This window comes from Pocillopora verrucosa, chromosome 5 (genome assembly GCF_036669915.1).
Source record: "Pocillopora verrucosa isolate sample1 chromosome 5, ASM3666991v2, whole genome shotgun sequence".
NCBI classification, from domain to species: domain Eukaryota; kingdom Metazoa; phylum Cnidaria; class Anthozoa; order Scleractinia; family Pocilloporidae; genus Pocillopora; species Pocillopora verrucosa.
Genome location: NC_089316.1, coordinates 26911496 through 26920424, shown reverse-complemented (window position 1 = coordinate 26920424; position 8929 = coordinate 26911496). Strand labels below are relative to the sequence as shown.

General features: G+C 38.9%; 1 protein-coding gene across 2 annotated transcripts; it reads left to right on the top strand.

Annotated features, from left to right (window-relative positions):
- Positions 1–4382: 4382 nt before the first annotated feature.
- LOC136281231 (uncharacterized) lies at positions 4383–7834 on the top strand. Of its 2 annotated transcripts, XM_066167541.1 has the most exons (7): positions 4383–4513; positions 4987–5214; positions 5547–5615; positions 5877–6056; positions 6130–6225; positions 6813–6981; positions 7449–7834. In XM_066167541.1, exons 2-7 carry the CDS (start codon positions 5212–5214, stop codon positions 7706–7708), a joined length of 777 nt encoding a protein of 258 aa, XP_066023638.1. In that variant the 5' UTR covers positions 4383–4513; positions 4987–5211; the 3' UTR covers positions 7709–7834. The 2 variants fall into 2 exon arrangements, with proteins under 2 accessions (XP_066023638.1, XP_066023637.1); XM_066167540.1 differs by having other exon boundaries at positions 4505–5214.
- Positions 7835–8929: the final 1095 nt, after the last annotated feature.

The following is an 8929-nucleotide window of genomic DNA, read 5'->3' as shown; positions in this document are numbered from 1 at the left end:
TTTGCAATTAAAAAAGTCTTAATAACCTTCTTAAACCTGTTTAAAGATTGGGTGTTTCCGATAGAGCCCGGAAGATCGTTCCACATTTAGGGGCGGCGGCATGGAAAGATCGATCGCCGAGCGTGCTGAGTGTTTTACCCCTGTAAGGAGCAAGGAGTAAGCCATCATTGGAACGTAAATCATCTTCCGGTGTCTCAGAAATCAGCTCACTTATGTAGGCCGGGGCAAGACCATGTACTGCTTTAAAAGTAATTAATATAATTTAAAAACTACGCGATATTTTACAGGCAGCCAGTGTAATGACTTGAGCAGACAAGAATCTGACAAGATACAGATACAGTATTGTAGACCAACATGTCTTGTTTCCCGGTAGAGGCACCGCTGTTCCTAAATTAAAAACTACAAGATTTAGAGGAGGTTCAATACACGAAAGAAGAAAAAGATGAGATGAAATATGAGGTTTCTCGAGCTAAAAAAACATTAAAGCATGAAAGGATCATTTGCTCCGCTTTATCAACCAAGATGAAGCACGACTTGATACCTTAAAAAATCTAGACCCCCATTCTGTGCTTTTAGTTTTGGATTGGGCCATGAAATACCTCCCAAGAAAATACCGCGAGGGTCAAACCGATTGGTTTGGAAAGCGAGATATTTCATGGCACATAACCACGGCCACAAGAATGTACGAAGGTCAACTTCAAATGCTGTCATTCGTTCACATTTTTCAAAGCTGTAACCAAGATAGCAACACAGTTTTTGATGACGTGCTGAAACAGCTCAAGGAACAATGCCCAAAGTCGATCGCGTCTACTGTAGACGGGAAAATGCTGGATGCTACCAGAGCGCACCTACATTACTGGCAATTCAGCAAGTGGCCAAAAACCACGATATCAGCGTAGGGTTAGATTTCTCGAATCCCTAAGGGGGCAAGGGGTCTTGCGACTGTAAGGCAATCGCGATCAAGAATCATATTCGAATTTATCTAAATTCTGGTCACGATGTCGAGATTGACGACCAAATGAAGACCGCTATAGAGTCCTTGGGTGGTGTACCCGGTATGAGGGTGATGCTATGCGACACACAGACTATTCCTAAATTGGTGTCTCTAAAGTCGGACGGCGTTAGCTTCATCAATAATATCGAGTATAGCAATGAAGGAATGAGAGTCTGGAGGTCGTACGCAGTTGGGCCTGGTAAATTCCTGCCTTGGAGTAAGTTTAATTTTCCAGAAAACTACTCCGTACCTTATGAAACGTTTTTTATTCAAGAACTGAGACCTGCTCTCAATGTGCAGTCGGACTCAATTCGTGCAAAGGTTTTTGATTAGGTTTTTAATTGTTTTTCATTGTTTTAATTTTTATTTGTTTTTAATTAGCTTCTAATTATTTCTTCTCCTTGCATGTTCTTATTATCCGTTTACACTTTCAAAAATTTTTACACTTCTTACATGCCTCTATATATTCATCGTTACATTCTTACCACTCACTTGAAAATGGCCGAAGTTTCGTCGAAACGTCGTATTTTACCGTCAATTTTTACCGTCAAAAATTTATGAGTAACTTCGTTTATTTACACACAACTAAACAAGCATGTACATGGCACGTGTTTTATCGCCCCATAGATGGCACTGTTCCACGTGCTTATAACTGGACGTTGAGTGTGTGTTTCCTCCTAATAAGCCGAGAGTCGTGAGTGGGAATTAGACCAAGCGTATAAGTAAAATCGTTTAATCAAGTGAATAAATCGTGAGTTAATAAGGAAGCGTAGTACAGCTTTTTCACGTTTTCGACAACCTCTATTACCGCAAAAAATCTCACCATCACCACTCCCAGAACTTCGTTTATTTACTTTTTACCTAAAATCCACAAACCTGACCACAACCCAGGTCAACGCATCGTTTCTGCCTGCAGTTGTCACACCGAACTTATTTCTAGTATTGAAACAAAATTATGGCACTCCTAGTAAAAACTTTACCATCGTCCAATAAGGACAGCTAACACGCACTTGAAATTTTTCGTAACTTTAATTTCCTTGGCCAAAACAAACTTATTTTCATTGTGGGTAGTACATCTCTTTATACTGTCATTCCAAATGACGATGGTCTCCGGGCCCTCAAACATTTTTTCGATCAACGCATTGTTAAGGAACCTCGCACTGAAACACTACTCGTCTAGCCGAACTGGTACTTACACCTAATTGCTCTTCATGCAGTGGCAACTACTACAAACAAACAAACGCAGTTAAATCTATTATTCTATTATTAAGAATATTGGTTAATAATTATTAAATCTATTATTAAAACTTTAAATTAACTCGAAAACGATACAGAGACTGGTACTGTCTTTTGACCTCCACTGATTTCATTCAAACGTGACAAAAACATAGGCAACTTTTTGGTCAGAAGTTCATTTCAAACCAATGACCAACCTGGAACTTTCAAATGCGCTCGTTTACGATGCCGCAAAACTTGTCCTTTCATTCATAACGTAGAGGAAATTTCGGGACCCAAGAGATCCATTAGGATCACTGATTACTTTACGTGTACCTCCGCCAATTTCATTTACCGTATAATTTGCACTTATTGTGAAAAGTTATACATTAGTGAAACAGGAAGACGACTAGGTGACCGATTCCGAGAACACCTTCGCAACGTAGAAAGAAATGACAAGGACGACGCATCCAACCAGTCCCTTGACACTTTAATCTCCCTAATCATTCTAAGCATCGTATGGCAGTTCGCGGCCTTTCCTAACATCTAAGCACTTCGGAAAGCCGCGAAACTCTAGAACAAAATTTTATCTTCCAAATCGGTACTCTTAATCCCCAAGGTATCAACGAGCGCTTTTCATTCAAATAATTTATTCCTGTTTTCTCGTCACCATATTCCCTCCAATAGCGTATAGCTCCGTTTTCTGCATATCAACCCACAATTCCTCCAATCGCTCTGACGAAGGGCTAACGCTCGAAACGTCAGCCTTTAAACTCTTTATGGTGGCCAATTTATGTTATCAACGTAGCTGATAATACCAAAATTAATCATAACTTTCTACGTTTCTTCCATTTGACCCCTGATTCACTGATATCTCATATGTTTTATTGACAGAATCGCATCATACTTTTATCTTTGTGGGTTTTACTCGAGATAAATGATTTAGTTTTACCAATACAAAATGGCCAATTATCAACGTTGATTTCCGTTAGCTGTTGTGAATCTTTTTGAAGATTCGCGTTTTTTGAAATCTGCCTTTAACCTCCTTTCGTTCTAACTGTCACGTTTTTTTTCCTCGAGCCATGTCACGTTTCCTCGCTTGCTGACGGGGAAAGAATGAAGCTACAAGAAACGTGACTTAAAAAAAAGAGCTAAAAATGTATGCTCTGTTTTCGGTTTATGTAAAAACGTCAGGAAGGGTTCCTGATGGATTGGCGAAGAAAAAGCTGAATAGCAACTCGATGGCAACAGCAAATGACACTGATTAATTTATCACAGACTCTTTGTTACGAGAGGAAATACAACATGGAATTCCAATGTATATTCACACTACAAGACAAAATAGACTTCTAGAATGGCTGTTAAAAGTGCGAAGGGAAGAATGACAAATTGTTATGGATGACCTTGACCATGACGTTTGGCAAAATTTCAAAATGTTTTAGTATCGCTTCAGCTACAAGAGATGTTCCAGCCTCTGCCACTTAGGCCTAAAGGATGTGATCATGTTTCATTTCCCGTGCATATCACTTCTCGTCTACATGCATCACCAACGTGTTTCAGACATATATAAGAATCTTCCTTGAAAACTAAAACTGTCTTGTTTTTGACTTAATGTTCCGTCAGCTGTTATCTTAACTCCTTGAAAGGAATTATGCTCAGTAGCACCAGTTATAAACTAAAGAATTGGTTTGTACTTAGCGTGCGTATATCGAGTTATGATGCACGCGGGAAGTTTGGACAGCACGAGAAAAACGTGAGAGTAGCTGGAGGCGCAGCTGAGAGGTCGTAAAGCCTCAGTTGAAGTCAGAAAACTCAGGCAGTTTCGTTTTTAGTCGTAACTCGGATCGCGTGTGGGAATAAAATATCGTCAACTACAAAACTAATTTCGTCGTTTGAAAGAGTTGCGGGCTCGTTGTTTTTCAAAATGAGTATTATTTTAGCATATTTTCTTTTCATTAAGATCTTTAAAAGGTCTATCTCAATCGGGATAGAACGGAAAAACCATCTCGAAATTTTTGAAACGTCGCGGCTAAACTCGACGGGAACTTTCAGCCGAAGTGAGGCTGAAGTAGTAGAAAGTAGGACTTGAGCGCGCACTATGTTATAATCTTTAGTTGGCGTCTAGACTGGGATTAAAAATTTCATAACTAGCTGTGAACTACTCCGAATACACTAGTAAACGAAAAACTATAATAGTAACTTAATTCAAAGGAATATCAAACACCACGCAGTAATCACCATCACGCGGTATTCACACGCAGTGTCGTGACAAGAGAAAGTTACTGAAGCGTTAGATTGAGGAAGGTTTGTGTCAATAAGCTTTTTTTTTTCGTCGAGTAATTCGTAATTTTCGTCGAGCTCGTATGGCCATGGTTTAGAGGAAGGTTCCATCGAAACTTACGTCGAGAGAACTGAAATTTTATATCAAAACGAAAGGAAACAATCACCTAATTTCAAAGGAGGACAAGTCATTGTCAAACCAACACTGACATAAAACCGAAGACCTGGCAGTCATGAGCGAATTTTGAAATGGCATCAGATGGTATTACTTAAAAAACTGTGCGTAAATTTACATGGAGCCTTTTCCATTCCTACCAACTTGGCTTTACTCACTTATACATTTCAGAGACCCTTTGACATAACGACTCCTGCATCATTTGATATTTAGTCCTCTTTGGAGTTTCATTTAGAACGGAGTTTAACATTTTAGACACAGCTTTATCATGTTTACAACTTCCTTCATTCCTTTTCCTTGAAACCTCAAATTTCCTGTTTAGCTGGCGAAGAACTCACAATCCTACGTGTCAGCCCGCTTCAGAACAACAAGAATAATTTAACATTGCCGATGGCTGAAGCGGTTCGAATCAACTTGTTTTTCTAAGTCAATTCCTTCACTCATCCACGGCTATAAAAGTCAGACGCTAACTCTTCACAACACAGAGTAAGTCAACACTTGCTAAACGTTGGACTCGGAGCAGTTAAAGACATTAATAAGAAGAATCATGGTAAGTCAATTAACTCTTAGAAACAAAAGGTAAAAATTTTCGTGTGAAACTCGCTTCAAGGTTTATGAGAAGACAGCTGGAGACCTGTGACCCATTCTTTCGTGAATGCGTGCTTCCTTAAATAACTTTTACCTTTGCTTACTTAGCCTTGAAAATTTACCGGTCATTTATTTATTACTGAAACCAACCAATTTTATCAATCAGCTGGCTTGATCTTCTGAACTGATTTCTTAATTGTAAAGCCTTTTACTTGATTATTGTGAACGGATCATTTTGATTTGTTAATTTGTTTTATTTTTTGTAATAATAATTAATAACACAATTCCTCCTAGGGACTCTCGCCCGCTTTTGTTGCCTGCTTCATTCTGTTTTCTTGCATGAGTCATATTCAAGCATCCGTGGTAAGCAAGTTTTTTCGTAATATCTTCGTAATTATATCGCTTAGTAAGTGAATTTGAGGTCTGCCCTTTAGTTGAATGACGAATGATTGTTACAGTACAGGTAACTCTCAGCCATTAAAAATCACCGCTTGAAGGGCATCAAAAAGTACTTATCCGGCGTACTATAGTCTCATCAGTTATTAAAAATGCCCACACTTGGTGGGATTGCTTTTCACATGAATCGTCATAAGCTAACTCATGACTCTTTGTTCTCTTCCACAGCTTAATTTTGACGTGCAAAAAGGGCTTCAAGGATCACAAAAGTTTAAACTCAGCATCATGGAAAGGGAAACAAGGTTTTACGAGGAAGTTGAAATCAACGAAGATGAGCAGTTTGCTCATTTCCATGTTCCTCCTCATAACGGACTCGCAGAAACTGACGAGCTTTTCGACTTCCAAATGGTAAGTGTTAGCAAACATGTAAGCTATTTTCACATGTAGTGTTTAATCTGCTGAAGAACTTTAATGTCCGCAGAATATTGCGGTTCGTCGCTTGAAAGGTGCCTGCTACGTGCAGCCTCTGCAAGAAGACTTTCCGAAGCTAAACGCGCTGAAGACAGGTTTCAAGAAGGTAATGTGTACTGTTATTGTCGTCTTTTATTATTATTATTGTTATTATTATTGTTATTATTCTACATGTAACATACCAATCACACGTACGAGGTGTAACAAACCGGCTTTACGACTCGGTATTTCTCCTAATATTAAAATACAAATGAGACTTTTAGGGGGGGTAGGTGTGGAGGGGGGGGGGACTGATCAGCCATTTAACCTCCGCTTGGTAATAAAAGTCCAGGGCAATTCATAGGCTACCAGGTAATATATTTCCGGCCTACCCTAACAGATGAAAATTGTATAACCTAACCTCAAGTCGAATGGTTAAACTCCTTTGATAAAAAATCTCTAACTCTTTTCAAGTCAGCTCTTGTTTTCCTCAAATCCGCTTGGTCTGGGAAACATACTATTTTTTTTTGTTTGTTTGGGGGGGGGGGGGGGGAAGGCAAATTTTATTTTTAAGTCAGAAGTGGTGCGAAGCATAAACCGGCCTTAATATTATCTTCTTACGTGATATCACGTCATCTTTTGTTATGGTCCCGTAGTGATATGTCGTCTATCCAAATTTGTAGTCTAATTCTCCTTTTCTTTCAAAATCTCTAGGCTGTAAATCAGCCACCAAATCATAAAATCTCCACCATTTCCAAGTACTGGGTAATTGGCGACAAAGTCGATGAGACTTCCCTCAGAAGGGTTGTCAGAGAATTCTGTGATCAACATCCTGTCTACCGTCTGGAGGAACATATAAGTGACTCTGTGTCAGTTGCAAGAGGTAAGTTCAGAAATCAACATAAACACAAACAGAAGCAATCATAAAGTGATCAGGATGAAACATGCGAAACATACTTTAGTGAACTTGACAGTTTAATAAATTAGAGTGAGTCATCGTTTTGTTCATCAAACGGCAGACTGTAAATCCCCGTTTCCCCATGTATTACTGCTATCTTCCCTGATTTCTATACCTCAGACAATGGATTAGGATGAGTGATGGAAAAAAATTTGTCATTTAAAATCGATATTTAAAATGACAAACTTGACAAATTTTAACCAAGTTTCACATTTGTATTTATTTGCAAACCGTGATGAGGCTGAATTTAGTTAATTTATTGCAATGAATCAGAAACTCATTTCAGTTCTCTTTTCGTCCTCTTGCTTATGCTAAAAGCCTATGCCAGTTAAAAAAGACAAAAAAATCCAAAACCGTTCTGACATCATATCTTTGATCGTATGTTTGCACAGAGAGAAGACGACGTCAAACGACGAACGCACCAGGGCTCACACGAAACTTCACAGTTTGTGATGAAGACGCTATGACTAACTTGATTGCGAAGTGCCAACCAAATGATTGGACTTGGAGGTGCACGATCAACATGGGGAACTGTATTTATTTCTTCACATGTGACCTCAACATGCAAAAACGTGCCGTGGATTGTTCAATGATTAAGCACGAGTATGATAGTATAGTGTGTTGTAATCCTGCTTGTAAGCCAGGTAATTAACCCGATCTGATTACCATTCAACAAGGGTCAACTCTTACAGACTGTGTAGTTTCTTTTAGCATCTGCATGTAGGAGGATTGCTTTTAGCTGAAAGCGATGGTCCTGTAAGTAATTGAAAAAATAAAGTGCCCCTATAAATTTGAGTGTCAATGTCTGTGAAAGTGTTCCCCAAGTTTTCCAAGTAAGAAGCATGTTTAAACCGATTTTGACGAAACTCGCGGTAGAAGCTGGAATTCATGTGAATTCAATCCAAAAGCGAAATTGTTTCGTTTTTCGCCTTTTTAGCGCCAGAGTTTGAGGTAGTGTGAGAAGGATCCATGACGGGGCCAAAGAGCTTGAAATTACCAAGTTTTTATAGCCGATGAGCACCGGCCCCCAATACCAGTGCTATGACACGAGCATTTCTTCGCGCTCATGAAAGTTTTGTTGAGCAATGGGAGGCCTGCGGATGCGATGGTATAACGTGCAAGTCAATTGACTATCTAAATCTCTGCAGTAACACTAATTTGGTTTTTCCCAACTGGAAAGGAGTGAAAGAAGGTAATTTAAGGATATTAAACTAATAAGCGATCCTCTTCGTGCATTTTCACAGTCCTTGATGGGATTGACATGTGACTCCCCATTAATACTCTGGATCTTCAGGTACTTGCGAACACAATTAATCAAACAAATGTTTTCATTTCAGATGTTATCTTTATTTCACTCTTTCTGTGCTTGAAATCCTCACTGCTTGAGAGAAAAAATGGCTTTTCTGTTCATTTGAAAAATAGAACAAAAGGTAGCTTTATTATACGTTCGACGCTTTACGACACAACGGAAACCTTTATTTCACATATTTCAGTTCCTCAATCAATCAACTTTGGACAGCAATGTCCAAGACAACTCAACGTCGGATCAAACAAACAAACAACAACTTTATTTAAGGAGGGTAACACATAATAATAATTCAACTGATGAACTTGTGACCCTCAATCCTAAAAGTACCCGAATTAGAGTTAAAATGTATAAAATGTATGTAAAATGAATTCCAGGATTATAAAACAGATCTATAGGAATGCAAGCTAAAAACTATATTAAGTAAAAAACGCCGCTTGGGTCGGGTTAAAATAAAATATGCAGCTTGGGTCGCCTCGGTTTCGCGATTGAAACGAGGGCAGGCGAGACTTAATTTACTGTCGCATTCGGACTAAAATGTTCTACTTCATCGTAGCTCCTTAGAAA

Bases quoted from the DNA above. Each gene is read 5' to 3' on its own strand.
- LOC136281231 (XM_066167541.1), top strand. The intron at 6,057-6,129 runs GTAAGTGTTAGC...TAATGTCCGCAG, and splicing joins AGCTTTTCGACTTCCAAATG to AATATTGCGGTTCGTCGCTT. The intron at 6,226-6,812 runs GTAATGTGTACT...CAAAATCTCTAG, and splicing joins TGAAGACAGGTTTCAAGAAG to GCTGTAAATCAGCCACCAAA.